Source organism: Eublepharis macularius, chromosome 7 (assembly GCF_028583425.1).
Source record: "Eublepharis macularius isolate TG4126 chromosome 7, MPM_Emac_v1.0, whole genome shotgun sequence".
NCBI lineage: Eukaryota > Metazoa > Chordata > Lepidosauria > Squamata > Eublepharidae > Eublepharis > Eublepharis macularius.
In genome coordinates, this window is record NC_072796.1 from 70,849,336 (window position 1) to 70,864,368 (window position 15,033).

The 15,033-nt window shown below is 45.1% G+C and overlaps 1 protein-coding gene across 1 annotated transcript in view; it reads left to right on the top strand.

The window, feature by feature from the left end:
* The window catches only part of MYOM1 (myomesin 1), a 143,864-nt gene that overhangs the window by 72,523 nt on the left and 56,308 nt on the right, over positions 1–15,033 (top strand). The window contains 4 exon segments of the mRNA XM_054984625.1: positions 1,036–1,235; positions 4,102–4,158; positions 5,485–5,609; positions 9,698–9,881. Of these exon segments, the coding sequence (XP_054840600.1) occupies positions 1,036–1,235; positions 4,102–4,158; positions 5,485–5,609; positions 9,698–9,881 (566 nt within the window).

Here is a 15,033-nt window from a genome sequence, read left to right on the forward strand (position 1 = left end):
CTGACCCCCATCTTGCTCTGTGTCCCTGTGTGTATTTCTGACTATTTAATGTATGAACGTTCCTAGAGCTGTTTGAGAGGAGGCAGATATAAAGGAACTATTAAGGAGGGTGGGGGGAACCATGGAGGCAACTAGAAATGAGACTTAGGGCCACAAACAGGGATTGATGGATTGCGGAGGGAACATCTTCATGAAGACTCCATCAGCAATGCTTCAGCAACCCAAACCAGATTGCAGGGATTGCTTCTTTCATACTCTGATTGTGAGGTGCTTTTAATTAATTACTACATTTTTCATCCTGTGCCTTAACTGTGTAGTGTAGTTAATGTAGTTATGTAGTAATGCAGTTAATGTAGTTAGGGTGCACAGTTTGAATAACCATATAAAATTATACCCAGGATGGCCTCCTAAACTTTGGTAATGGTTCCATAAATGTACCTAAATTTTCTATTCTGTTTAAAATAACAAAGGCTAAAATTGAATGCCACCAAATAGCCTCTAGAGTGTCTTAAGCTACACTTAGTTGATTTGAGGTTTTTTAAAGGGATAAATATATTTAATTCCCTCGTTTACTATAGTAAACAGCCACATGGCTGCATGAAAAGTTAAATGCCGAAATTCATACAAGACAGTTGAGTTTCACATCCTTTTGCCAGTTTGGTGTAGTGGTTAAGAGTGCGGGACTCTAATCTGGAGAACCAGGTTTGATTCCCCACCCCTCCACTTGTAGCCAGCTGGGTGACCCTGGGTCAGTCACAGCTTCCTGGAGCTCTCTCAGCCTCAACCACCTCACAGGTGATTGTTGTTGTGAGGATAATGATAACATACTTTGTAAACAGCTCTGAGTGGATGTTAAGTCATCCTGAAGGGCGGTATATAAATCAAATGTTGTTGTTGTTATTGTTGTTATACTAGAATAGATACTGCATGACAAACTGGTACATTCATGCCACCGTATGAACATGCACATGAACAAATTTTGGGACACAATCACAGTTTTCCCTGCCAGCAAAGTGTTCTTCATATTCTTTTCAGGTGTGAGGTTGGCACTACCCACTGGTCCCAGTGCAATGAGACTCCAGTGAAGTTTGCTCGCTTCCCTGTCACAGGATTAATAGAAGGGCGTTCCTACATATTCCGGGTCCGAGCTGTGAATAATGCTGGAATAAGCATTCCATCCCGTGTATCAGAGCCTGTGGCAGCGCTGGACCCTGCTGATAGGGCTAGGCTTAGAAGTAAGTGTCTTTCTCTTACATCTTTTGAAGAGTTTGGCAGCTTAAATTTTAGGGCGGTAGCAGCAAGCAGTAAATTCAAGAACATCTCACTAGAGGGATCAGCACTAAAGCAAACCCAGAGTAGGATTCAGCAAGAGGAAAACTCCTTCAATATTCTTGAAAACATTTCCTTTTATTTCCTGCTGGTGGTCTTATGTTCTAGGCATGGAACACGCCTGAATAATTTATTTGTAACGTCAAGCATCCACATAATACTGGAGTCCAAATCTGAAATCTGTCCTTTTCATCATTTTTGGCCTGGGCATGATTGATGTGATAGTAAAGTATTCTGATTGATCTGAGTTTTCAAAGACATTAAGAGACATATTTTTAAGTTGTGGCAGGCTGGGTTTGCTGGGTCTCAGAGTTGATTTTATTGCTATTTGCTTGGTTATTGTTTGAATATATGTTGAGTAAGTACATATCCATATCTGGCTGGCCAACAAAGAGAAAGTTCCAAAAGTGCTTGCAATTTTCTAATGTGTACATACTCAGCTCTTTTAGATTGCAATAAATGTGAATAGATTTTTAAAAACTTAATTACTTCAACATCAGAGTGCAATAATTTGTATCAACATTCCTAATATTAAATGATGATCTCTCAGATAATATCATCAAGGTAAACATGTATGTAGAGGCTGTATACCATTGTTTACAAACATGGATTATAAACCATTAAGTATTTTCTTCCTGATGATGCCATAGAATAGAGATGAGCACGAACCGAAATACGAACCAAAATTAAGCATGAACCAGGCCAAACTTTAGACTGGTTCATTTGGTTCATTTTTTGGTTCGTGACTGTAGACAGCCTGGTGCCAGTCAATCAGTTTCCTAGGCAACAGGGGATGGAGTTCCTGCAGACCTTCTGCTGACCCGGAAGTGACCTTCTGCTGGGCCGGAAGTGATGATTTTTTGATCCAGAAGTGACGTTTTCATGACCCAAACGAGCCGGTTCGCAAACCAGGAGCAGGTTCGTGAAAGTTCGTGGTTCATGAAATTTGGTTCAGGAGCAGGTTCGTGAAAGTTCCCAGTTCGTGCCCATCTCTACCATAGAAAATTTCAGATTTGGGAACAGACTTTACAACATGCATACAGTATGCCAACATATTCATGGCTGACCAAGCTATGTTCCCTGCTCTCCAAGGCTTTTCCTCTAGCTGAGATACAGCAATGATATCTTCATCAATGGACCCAAAAGGAGAAAAAATTCTACCTGGATTTCAACAACCTGAGATTGGTCTATTCCACACAACTGGGTCACTTCCTTGAAACCAGAGTACAACTATTCAATAAACATATAAACACCACTTTATACCAGAAACTTCTGAGAGCTACAATATCTACATACTTTAAACTATTGTGGAGCGTGCACTACACAGTCATTGACTTCAGTCCCTCTGATGCAACCATATATGTTTCAGTTCCTGCAACAGTGACTCATACCTGAAGGATGTACATCAAGCCTTCATAAAAACCAAAAATCCCCTCAGTAAAGTGAAGAATCAAATTCACAAAACCAGACAGACACATTGGTATTAGACAGGCAGAGAAAGTAACTGGCATATTGCTTCCATCAAAATTGCTCCAATATATTAACAGTGCTCTACATCCTGTCTTGGAGAAAGCTTTTCTCACATAGGCAACAATGAATCAGCTAAGAGAGCTACAACCCCATGCCCTGCAACAAACTCAGATATTAATTCTGCCCTTGTGGCTACTGAAGTGACATCATTACTTGGACTTAATTGGGTTTCTTTCTTACTACATATGTTGTTACATGAGTATAATAGAGCTGGAAAATCACTGGTAATTAGTGTTGTGAAAAGGTGGCTCTGTTCTTGTCTTATACACACTTGAACTCTGCATAGAAATGCCACAGTCCTATGCTGTCCGCGGCCTTTTCTAATCTTTTGATCTCATGTTTACAAAAAAAGAATGCATGAGCATGTATATGTTGTATCTGCCAGCTGATGATATCACCAAATATCCAATGACATGGGCAGCCCTAAAACATCTAGTGGTCTTTCAAAATACTTCTTGTTTTTTAGCATGACTAGCATGACTGCTTCTTTGGAATTTGTTCCTTCTATTGTAGCTCTAGAAGGCTTTATTTTGAAACAATGGTATCCTTGAGGCCTAAAATGATATCAGATAGATTTAAATAATATTTACTGTCATCTTTCAGCTTTTGAAACTCCAAAAGAAAGAGGTATTTAGATTCTTTCCTTTGGTCTGAGGTTCCCATCTCTTTGCCCGCCTATTATTAAAGACAAGAAATCCAAAATAAATATTTTAATTTTCATATTCATTTTGGATAGTATTCCTTCTTTTTTGAGGCAAGCAAATGTGTTTAAATTCTGAAACACCCAATTGTTAAAGTAAGAGTAGCTTCACAAAATAAACCTGTTGGCAAAGAAACTAAAGAGTTATTCAATAAACATTGTTATTACATCTAAGTACTGAGATAAATCTAAAGTGGAGCAAAGAACACAGGGAAGAATTTAGCTCTGAACCACCTAGCATTTTATATTTAGTGACTATAAACATGCAAACAATTTCTAAAGGTTGCACACCTGGTCCTACAGCTGAACTCTTATTTTTTTTCTTTTGTGTTTGCACTGATCTGGCATGGTCCTTCAGCAATTAAACTCAATTGACAACAATAGTACTTAGGAAACCACAACGAGGGAATGCTGCCAATAACAAAAGCCAAACTTGTAGATCAGTTTTTAAAGCAGCAGGCTGGGAGGCTGAATCTTAATGGGTGCCTCTGATTCAAAGGAAGAGAGTTACCAAGTGTGACTAACCTCTGACTCTATTGCAGGTCACCCTTCTGCCCCCTGGACCGGACAGATTATTGTCACAGAGGAGGAACCTACAGGTAAGTAAGTGTATGCTCTCCTGAAAGAAGACTGATGTAAATTCTTCTTTGGCTGGTTCTAAGCTTGCTTATTACAGCTTCCCTCAAGGAACCTTACTTAACTATTATAGTTTATTGAGGGAACTTAAAATGCTCTTATTATTTATTCTCAAAGAATTATTACACTCAGATTTGCACCATATTGTGTGTGTGTGTGCACATACACATACCTACTGCAGAAGCATTATCTTCCAGTACTCATGGGGAATGGGAGTTGCTGGTTAATCAATTGTACTGTTCTTCCTTTCCTGCCGCCTACCCACATGAATCTGCAACAACCCAACACCACCCCATTGGGGATGCCGTAGTAACAGCCCTCATGCCTAGTGGGACCCTTCCCCTTCCCTCTGACCCACATAACCATCTTACCCAGCAAGCAGACAAGCAGACCAGTTGCCCAGGAGCTCTCTAGGAGAGCTGGCTCCCAACAGATCAAGGCAGAATGAAGGGAAAGAGGAACCTGAGGAGGACATCAGCTGGCAGCATGGGCATTCAGAAGCCCAGCAAGCTGGCTGGCTGGCTGGAAAAATGGGAATGGGGAGTGACCATGGTTGAGGATGTAAGGGTTTGGGGGCTAAAGAGGAGGAGCTTGGCTGCTGGATGAGGCTGGCTAAGCATTCTAGGCTATCAATCACTGGATGACAAAGGCTTTACACTTTATAACAGACTCATATGTAAATTACATTGGATTGTAAGTGTTTTGAACATTCAAGCAAGGCCTAAGAATAGAGATGGGCATGAACCGAAATACGAACCAAAGCTTGTGGTTTGCGAACCAACAGTTCGTCAGAGCCCATTTTTGATGAACCGCCACGAATTTTAGGCTGGTTCGTTTGGTTCATTTTTTGGTTCGTCACTGCAGACAGCCTGGTGCCGATCAATCAGTTTCCTAGGCAACGGGGGATGGACTTCCTACAGACCTTCTGCTGACCCAGAAGTGGCCTTCTGCTGGCCCGGAAGTGACGATTTGCTGACCTGGCTGTGATGTTTTCATGAACCAAATGAACCAGTTTGCAAACCGGGGCAGGTTCATGAAAGATCACGGTTCATGGGTTGTGAAATGTGACGAACCATGAACTGCACGGTTTGTTTTTTTTCTGATTTATGCCCATCTCTACTTAAAAATTGTTTATTTTCAGCTTCTAACTTCAAATTGTTTGACCTCACAGGGACAAACCATATCAATAGACATATCAACAGGCTCACCTGCATCCTGCTGCTCTATGGTAGCTGTAGCTTAGCTGTGTTAACTACATAAAAGCCTTTCTTCACTCTCCTGTTACACAGAGGGCATTGTCCCAGGACCACCTTCAAACCTCCATGTTACAGAAGCCACAAAGAACTATGTTGTGCTTAGCTGGAAACCTCCATGTGAACGGGGCCATGAGGGTGTCATGTACTTTGTGGAAAAGGTAAAATTAGAGTATCTGTATAGTATTTTGTCCTTCATTGTGTCCCAAGTCATAGTTCATCCCCGGACAAAGAATTTCATGCTTTTTACTCATCAAAGACATATAGGTATTGTTTACAATAGACTGACGAAGGCACTGGATAGTCAAGAATATACTGAATAGACAGCACAGATCTCCATAAAATAAATAGCTAGTGTTTCTGCTAAATTCCTTATAGCTTCTTGTCTTGAACTCCTTTTCTGAATGTAGTACAGAAGCAGGAGTTAGCTAAAATCCTGTAAAAACAGCAGCAGTTGCTGGATGTCTGTAATTAAACACGTTGATTAATGTCTTCTTTTGGGATAGGTGGCACTTGTCCTGGGGTCTATCTCCTACACTGAGTATTTTAATATCGTCTTCAAACTAATAAAATGTTCAACATTTTGGCAAATTCAGAAACTGGAGTTTGTTTATGATTAAGCTCATACACTCCCCGCCCTTCCTTTTCCTATTCTCCTCGTGTAGTACAGCTAACTCCATAAAATGCACATGCCTTTGGATATCATTACTCGATTGAATTAGTTGAATGCTCCAATTTTCCATCTTAATACTCTGATCAAGGGGATGAGGGAGGAGAGAGGGAGTTTACAAACTCGTTAATTAACCAGGTTCATGCCAATCATAACAAATTCTATTTTGTCCATGACATTTGAGCTGAGCACTAATTTCTTTATCCACATCAAATAATTACTTTACATACTAAATTCATTACACATTATCATTCATATAATTCTGATTCCTTACATCTTCTTGATAATTGCTTGTTCTTCACCAGTTCTTTCCTTGACCTTGACAATATTTCTGTAGAGTAAATGAGCTGACAACTGCAGCCTCTATCCTTCTTTCTCTGCTGCCCTTTAGCTTGGGATCAAATTAAAAAGTACGAGAGGAATTGTAATGTATAGAGCAATGACTCAGCTAAATCATTATACATTACAATTCTTGTTGCATTTTTTAAAAGGCCAATTGACCACTATGGGAACAATTGGAAAAACTGGCTGGGCAGGGGGATGAGGTGACACAGAGCCCAGCTTTGGCCCAGGCAGGAGGTTGCGCTGCACCTGTCTTAGCCACGGCAGTGTCTTCACTAGTTTGCTTGTCTCCCAGCTGGCCCAACAACATCCTCATGCCTTGGGGGGGGGGAGCAGGTTGGCAAAGGTGGTGCAACTGGGCTGTTGAGAACATGCCACTACCAAAGACAGACAGCATAGTGGCTAGCCTTTCCATCCCCTGCCAGGGCCAACCACTGCTAGGTACTATGTCAGATTCCAGGCTGAGGGGCAAGTGGCAGTGAGGCTGAGTGCCACTTTGCCTGCCTCTACCTGGTGGTGACATGTTCATCAAAGTGCTTCTGTCTTCCCCATCCATCAGATGAGGAGGCAGGGTCTCCTTCATGGCATTTTGGCTGCCCAAACCACCACTGCTTCTGTTCTGTGTAATTTTCTAACAAAAAGGTTAACTTTATTTTTAAAAAATACATTACATTTTTAAAAATACATTATAGCTACTAGGTGACAGAAGAGTGAAAGTGAAAACAACCCAGTTTTCAATAACATTAGCACTGGTTTCAATCACAACAGTATAAAATACAAGTATATCTTGTCTTTGGCAAAAGACCCACCTTACACAGGTGGCAAATAGATGGACATAAGATTGAGCAGGTAAAGGTATTCAGGTATTTGGGAGTCGCATTCCAATACTCAGGCTCATGGGCTGCACACCTCTCTCAGGTCACAGAATCTGCCCATAAAACAGCCTCAGCCATTTTGAGATTTTTCCATACAAAAGGAGGTGCTTACATCCCACATGCCCTGAAGGTTTTCCAAGGCAAGACAATACCTCATCTTATGTATGGTGCTCAGGTATCCCTGTACAAAGATCACTCCAAGCTTGAAGTAATCCAATCCAAATTTCTAAGATCCTTATTAGGAGTGCCAAGATGTATCCATAATGCCTTGCTCAGGTTAGAGGCTGGGGTAGTAACATTGGAAACCCGGGCCTGGTTCCATGCCATCTGTCTATGGCTCAAGATAAAATTTTCCCCCTCAGGATTAACGCCTTTAATCTTCCTAGACAGCTTCCGATCAAGTTGGATCTCAACAATAGAACGCAAACTGTCACTATTGGGCTTCTCCAGCACAGCGCTGTTGCACCTTGGCCACCAAGGAGCCAGAATGATTATCAAATAGAGACTATGGGACACTTCTCTCCAAGTAGATAGAGCACAGGCCTTAAATGTCATGCCAGTAACAAATAGAAAACAAAATTTTACCCCCCTTAGCTATCTCTTTTCATTGCAGTTCCCAAAACACCGCAGAGCTTTCACCTTAGCACCTTCCATCCGCTGTCTGGGAGGGGAGATATGCTCATATTCCATATGCAAATCGCCTATGCCCTTGTCAACCCGGGCAGGTAGAGACAATCGAGCATGTCCTTTTATACTGCAAGTTCTATCAGGAGATCTGAACCAAGTATATCTTACCAGTTATTGCTGCCTACCCAGGCAGATCAAGTCAGTCTTATTCTACCCTCCTTTTAACTGATTCCTGTACAGAAATTACTGCTAAGGTTGCAAGGTTCTGTGCTTTGGCTAGTGTAATCAGACAGAACACTATTATTTTTACTAGAAATTTTAATTAAGATTTTAATTATTTTATCTATTTTAACACATTGATGTATTGAATTTTTAGACATGGGTAATCTTAAAACTAATGTACTTTTATAGTTAATTTTATTCTGCTATCCTTAGCAATTTGTTGTAATGAAACCCCTGCTGAAGTAATAAGATCCTGCACCTTGATTAGTTTAATTAGATAGATTACCATAACTCCCTTAAGAAATTTTAACCAATATCTAACAATTTTATGTATTTAAATATATTGCCCAGCTTTCTAGATATGCTTAGACATGTAATCAATGTATTTGTTAGATACTACTGTATATGCTGATGCAAATTCTGATCCTGGATCGTAATAACAATAAACTAAACTAAACTAAATACAAGTATATCACTGCTGAACAGGTGTTCCAGGTATATGATTTTATAATTTTTTGACAAATTGTCTTAGCAAGTTAGTAGTCAACCAGGAAGGCTCCCCCCAAAAAAACCCCACCTTATGGAGAAATGGTGGAAGGTGATCACTATTGTAGAGGGAAAGTTAAACTGAGGGAAAGCACAGAAATATAAACTGTGTGTGTGAATATGTAACAATAGTAAGCAAACATTTTGTTAGTAAGCAATATAACAATAGTAAGTAAACATTTTGTTTTCTCAAAGAATGAACAAAGATTGGGGGAAGGAGGGATTTGGTTTCAGTGTTTTTATTGCTGTGTATTTCTATGCCCTTCATGGACTGGGGCCTGCATACCTGTTGCATACCTGCTGCATACCTACACCTTTCCCATTACATCCCCTGCAGGGTGTTGCACTCTGCATACAAGCAACTCCTGGTGGTCCCTGGCCTGAGGGACATCTGTCTGGCCTTGACCAGGGCCAGGACTTTTTCTGCCTGGCCCCAGCCTGGTGGAATGCTCTCTTTCTGGAGATCCAGACCCTGCGAGACCTGTTACAGTTCTGCAGGGCCTGTAAAACAGAGATGTTCCACCAGACCTTTGGCTGAGGACCAGTGGGTGTCCCCCTCTTCCACCTAAGACCACCACTTTTTCTGGGATTGCCCTCGGCCGTGTGTTAACTTATGCCCATATGTATGGCCAAGATGTGGATTCCTGACTGTTTGTTTAAGTAGCCTATGGAAAAGGCACCTGGACTATTTTAGTGACTGTCTTAAGATTGTTACTGATTTTATAATTTTATGATTAATTTATTGTATTTTATGGTTGCTGTAAGCCACCATGAGCCCATTTGTGGGGAGGGCGGAGTATAAATCAAATCAATAAATAATATGCTGTTTGTACTATAAAATATTATTTTAAATTAGTTTTCCAGTTCAGAGTCATGAAGCACTGTGGCAAACCTATCTGCTTCTTTCTCTGCAGAGTTCCTTTTTGTGAGAGACTGATTTTGTCCAATTCTGAAAATTTGATTTCAGTGTATTGCAGGAACAGAAAACTGGCAGAGAGTAAACACTGAGATCCCTGTGAAGTCCCCACGCTTTGCACTCTTTGACTTGGCTGAAGGGAAATCCTACCACTTTCGAGTTCGCTGTTGCAATTCAGCTGGAGTTGGTGAACCCTCAGAAGCAACTGAGGCCACAGTGGTTGGTGACAAACTTGGTAAGTTTATAGTCAGAGGGACTATGGTTGAGCAGCTGGTTCCCCTAAAGATTACTTTTGTTCTTGAATGGGAACAAGGTTGTCTTCATCTGTGTCCGTGCTTTGTTTTGCCTTAAATTGATAGCTTTAATACGACACTAGACAACTTATTCATCACAGCAAGTGGCAATGAAAAGAATTACTGATCAGAAAACTGTAGCTAAATTACTTACCTTTGTTCATACGCATTTTCCAGGTTTTATATAATATTGGCATGCCAAGCTGTACAGTGTAATTACTTCAATATAAAAACAATTGGTAAAATTATGAAGGACAGAAGAATCAAGATGCGGGGGGGGGGGGGAGTCACCCACCAGCAATGACACTCGAAAGAAAAATTAGCTTTTATCATATCCTTTGCATGTGCCTTCTTGCTCAGTCCATTTCACCTTCTGGACTGGTAACTGTGGGATACATGAGTGAACCATTCACTGCCTGTAGGGAGGCCATGGGATGGAGTACGGGTAGGCTGTTGCCAAGTAGGCCCCCTCTCATGCTTTAAAGCCTGCCATGAACTGTGTTAAAGTTTCCTGCATTACTGTTTTACTACTACACCGAAGATTGCTTTGCACGTGTGTGCTCTGATACACGTGTCAGTTTCCTGCCTGCGTGTCAATTGCCTTACTGCTGCTATGGACTGTGTAGTTCACTGACTCCATGTTTGGTTAACTGCACAAAGGACTCTTTTTCTGGGCAGCCCTGCCCTGACCTGTATCTGGACTTCCCAGTGTGTGTTTGGACTTTATTACAAGTGTGCCCCGTGCCTGCATTGCCATCTGCCGCGGACCGTGCCTGTTCCCTGCTTTGGACTGTGTTTTACGTGCTGTTCCCCCTGCCTCCATGGAAGCCTGCCTCATATGGGCCCAAGCCGCTGCTAGCAGCCGGGCGCCTGTCGGGGAAACCTCCAACGAGCCTGGCTATGCGCTCCCTGGTCAGTTCCCACCTGAAGCCTCCCGCGAGCCGGTCGCCGAGCTTGCCCTCGCTACCGGGCAGCCTGCTATCCAGCCCCAGCTATGCCCAGCCGGCATCCATGTTCTCAGGCACCCAGAAGACCCAGGGAAGAAGACTGCTTTGAGAAGCCATTTCAGCGAAGCGGGCACACCACGTCCGCAGCGAGAGTACCTCGCCCCGCTCTGCATATCCTAGGAGCCGCCCAGGAGAAGGAACTAAGTGCCGACCATCCCAAGCACTTAGAGAATGCATCTCAAAGAAACCTCCGCATTCCAGAGCTGATGACATCAGGACAAGCCCTGTCCGCTGGAACATCCTTTCAGCCCACTTGGATTTCCCCCTCCCTCTTTTGTCCCCTCTTCCTGAGGTGTCACTTATCACAATCTGATTGCCAAAGTGGCCCATCCAAGCCATTCAGTAACCCATTAGAGTCTTTGTTTTAATCTGTGAGAACCACCAAGTACAGCACCTGCCCCAGGGTACGTTTTGGGGTATTTAAGCTGGTCTCCCAGACCACTCGGTGCTCGTGCCATCCTATCCAGAACCCCTCGCTGTCCGTCTGTGGTCCCAGTGCTGGCATTGGGCCACTTCGCTGTTGTGTCTCTGCTTCGCTTCAGGATAAGTGAGTATTCCCCACCATCGTTGGGAACCAGCTAATGCGAACGTCTCTGTATTTCCTACTCTGTATTTCTTAGATCTTGTGTGTTCTTTGTATGCTTGTGCAAGTTTAGGCTTACGCCACACTAAATACACGTGTTTGGAACTTATTTGTAGTCTGCCTCTTTTTCACTTGAGTGTCTGGGATCGGGACCTCCGTAGACATAGGTTAAGATCCGCGCTAATTTTAAGTTACAGACTGCTATAGCTAATTTCCCCCTTATAATAAAAAGCAGTTCTGGTAACAGTTTACTGGTGGAGGATGCGGGCATAACCCAGTTCGTGTGAATGCACATGAGTCGACACGCGTGTCTTCAGCAAACTGACTTAGAGGAAAATTTTCCAGACCTCTGTGTAAAGAGCGCAATCTAGCTCAGGGAATTAAAAGTGTGAGTGTGTGTGGCTCTAGCGAGGGTTGGCTTTTCCCCATTTCCTCCTTCAGCCAGCTTTGGACTACTTGCCTTTTGTGGTGCACTGCGAGGCCCTCCAGCCGTTATAACCGGTGTACTGTGGGTAAGGATCTCTGAACTGGTGAAGTTCCTGGCCACCTTCCGGGCCGCCTAAACGCGTCTATGTGTGGGATCCCAGAAGTAGGCTCTAGATATATACGCATATATACATCCTGAAGCAGCACATATAAAATTCTTTTCCGCCCTCCCCCGTCTCTCCTAAGTCCATCCAAACCCCGTTCCTGCCAGCACTTAGGCTTCAATCCCCGCTCCGGAGGAAACGTGAAGGGATCGTTAGTCCGTTCGTTTAGTTTAGCTTTGGGAATCTAAAGCCAGGTTCCTGAAGCCCTGCGGCAACCGGCCGCACCGTGCTTAAGAGTTTTAAGGAAGACTCTTGGGCGCACCTCGCTTGAGAGTTAGTAGGACTCTTGGGCATTTTTGCTTGGGAGTTGTTTGAACTCTTGAGCGCTTTCCGCTTGGGAGTACCGTAGTTTTACTCCTGGGCACTTTTGCTTGGGGACTTGCAGAGGCAGTCCTTGAGCGCTTTCAGTCTTTTGGTCAAGGCTTGGAGACAGTTTAACCGTTTGTCTCTGAGCACGAGGCCTGGGGACACTTTGAGTTTGGTTCTTGGGCTTAGAGAGCTTGAGAGCACCCTCTGAGCCAGTAAACTTTTCCTGGTCCCGTGGCTTGTAGGCAAGCTTGAAATGGGAATAGGAATTTTCCCTTCTCCCCCGGTGGAGAAGAACCGAGTGTAGGACCCTTAAATACCCTTTTGAACCTGAAATTAGGACCCTTTAAACCCCCTCGAGATCAGCCTTAAACGAAAGGAAAAATGTATCGGGCAAACCCCACCGTGCCCCGCCTGGAGAAGTGGCTAGTTAAGAAGGGAGATTGCCCTTGGGAAGCCGGTTCCTTCAAGGGACCCGACCCACTCCAGATAGTTAGAAGCGCCTTCCAGGATTTCTGTGACAAGGAGAAACCCAAGTCAAGTAAGAAAGACAGATACGGAGCCTGGGCACTTTTCACTGCCCTCCAGGACAGCATGTCCCTAATTAATAAGTTGCAGGTAGCGCAGGAAGATAGTGAGCAGGAAATAGAGAGGCTTAGAATAGCCCAGGACAAAGAGAGGAAGGAGCTAGAGGAAAAAGCAAAGCGAGAACAGGACGCCCTGCATCTAGAAATCCAGAGTCTCAGGGCCAAACTAGCCGAACAGGAAAGAGACCATGAGGAAAAGCCAGTTCATGGCAGAGCATAACCACTCCAAGGTAACCTCCGTTGATCACTCCGCTTGTAAGAGGGAGCTAGAGGCCCTAAAACAGCACCTGGGAATGCAGCAGGCCGTAATCTCCGCCGTGCAGCCCGCAGCCCTCTTGGCCCTCCCCGAAGGTAGTACCGACAGCTGGTCACCCCCTTCGCCCCAGCCCGAGGAAGCCCCACAGCCCCTCCATCCGATAGCTACTAAAGAAATAGTATCCATGGACGAGGACGGCAAGAAGACAGACCGGGTCGTTAAGGAAACCCGCAATTGGAGGCCCGATGAGCTCCAAGCCATAGCAGATCGCATGGGGCCCCTAAACCGAGACACGGCTATCCAGTGGTTCACCCATGTGACCACCTCCCAGCCCTCCGCTTGTGGTTCCGATGTGGCCCAACTGGTCCGCCACTGCGCCAGCCCCGAAATAGACACAGCCCTTAATGCTTACGTGTCCAACCGAAGGCTAGCCACCCGCAGCCAGTATGGAGCCATTAAAGAACTTTGCGCATTCCTATGGCCCACCAAGAGCTTAAAGGCCCTGTACACTGCAGAGTCCCAAAAGCCCGGAGAGGACCCAGAGGCATACTTAGCTAGGAAGCAGCTTCTCGCTGAGCTAGCAGACGAAGTGGACCTAGATGCCAGCGATGTACCCAACTTCGATTCAGAAGGGCAGTCATAGATGGGCTCAACAGTACTACCCGCCTAGCCCTGGCAGGAGTAGAACCCGGGAGCATCTCATGGGGAGACCTGGAAGCTCGCATCAGGAGCATTGCTGGCCTATTGCGAGAGACCGGAGCGATCCGCCATGTGAAGTCCCCGGCCTCTCGTAGGAAGGAGAGCGAACCGATTAGTGCAGTCACTTATGCCAATCATGGTCCCCACTCTCAGTACCGACCGCAGGGATGCAACTCGTACTCGGAGGCAAGGGGAGGAATCCTGAGGGGAAGGAGCAGCAGTTTTAACCGGGGAAGAGGGCCAAGGGACTACCGCCCGGGAGTTTCCTTCGCACCCACCCCGAGTTACGGTTCCTCCTCCCAGCAGGGACCCCACGAGCCCCGACCGCAAGATGCACCCCTAGCCCCATCCCATTCTCGAGCATCGCACCCGTACAACCATCAGGTCTACCCACCTCCAGATCAGTCTAACGCTTGGGGAGCACCGCAGGGCGACCACGAGGGCTACAAGGACCGCGGCAGCACGCCCCAGTCCAGGGACCCCCTCCGTTGGGAACTTTGGATGCGCCTCAAAAACATCGGAGCGAACATGGAGCTATTCGATGGAAAGCCCACGTCTGTTCTGATGAATGCGATTATGGAGTGGGAAGATCAGCAACAGCCCCCAGTGCCCCCGACAGCGCCCCCCTTACTGCCCGACCTTCCCTTTCCAGGTCCCCCGATAGCTGCGGTCCGGGAACGCCCGAGCCCCAACAACCCCTTTAGAGGAAGCGCCGCTTCCACCGACCAGAGCGCAGGATCAGAATAGGGTCGCCCCGAGTCCCAGTCTCCTTCCGTGGGCATAGTTGCCAAACTAAAGCCGGACACATGGGGGAGACCGACAGTGAAGGCAGGGATCGGGACTCCCGGGAAAAAGAAGAAGCCTGCCACCCTCCTCATAGATAACGGAGCTTCACTTAATATACTCCGGCCCACCTTAGTTACAAAGGGAACTCAGACCTCTACTACCATGCAGCTCGCCGGCTTTGGAGGCGGCATGCAGGAATCCCCGGTCTGGCAGGATATCCCCCTCTCCGTTGGGAGCCTGGCCACCCGGATTTCGGCATGCGCAAACCGGGGAGAAGATG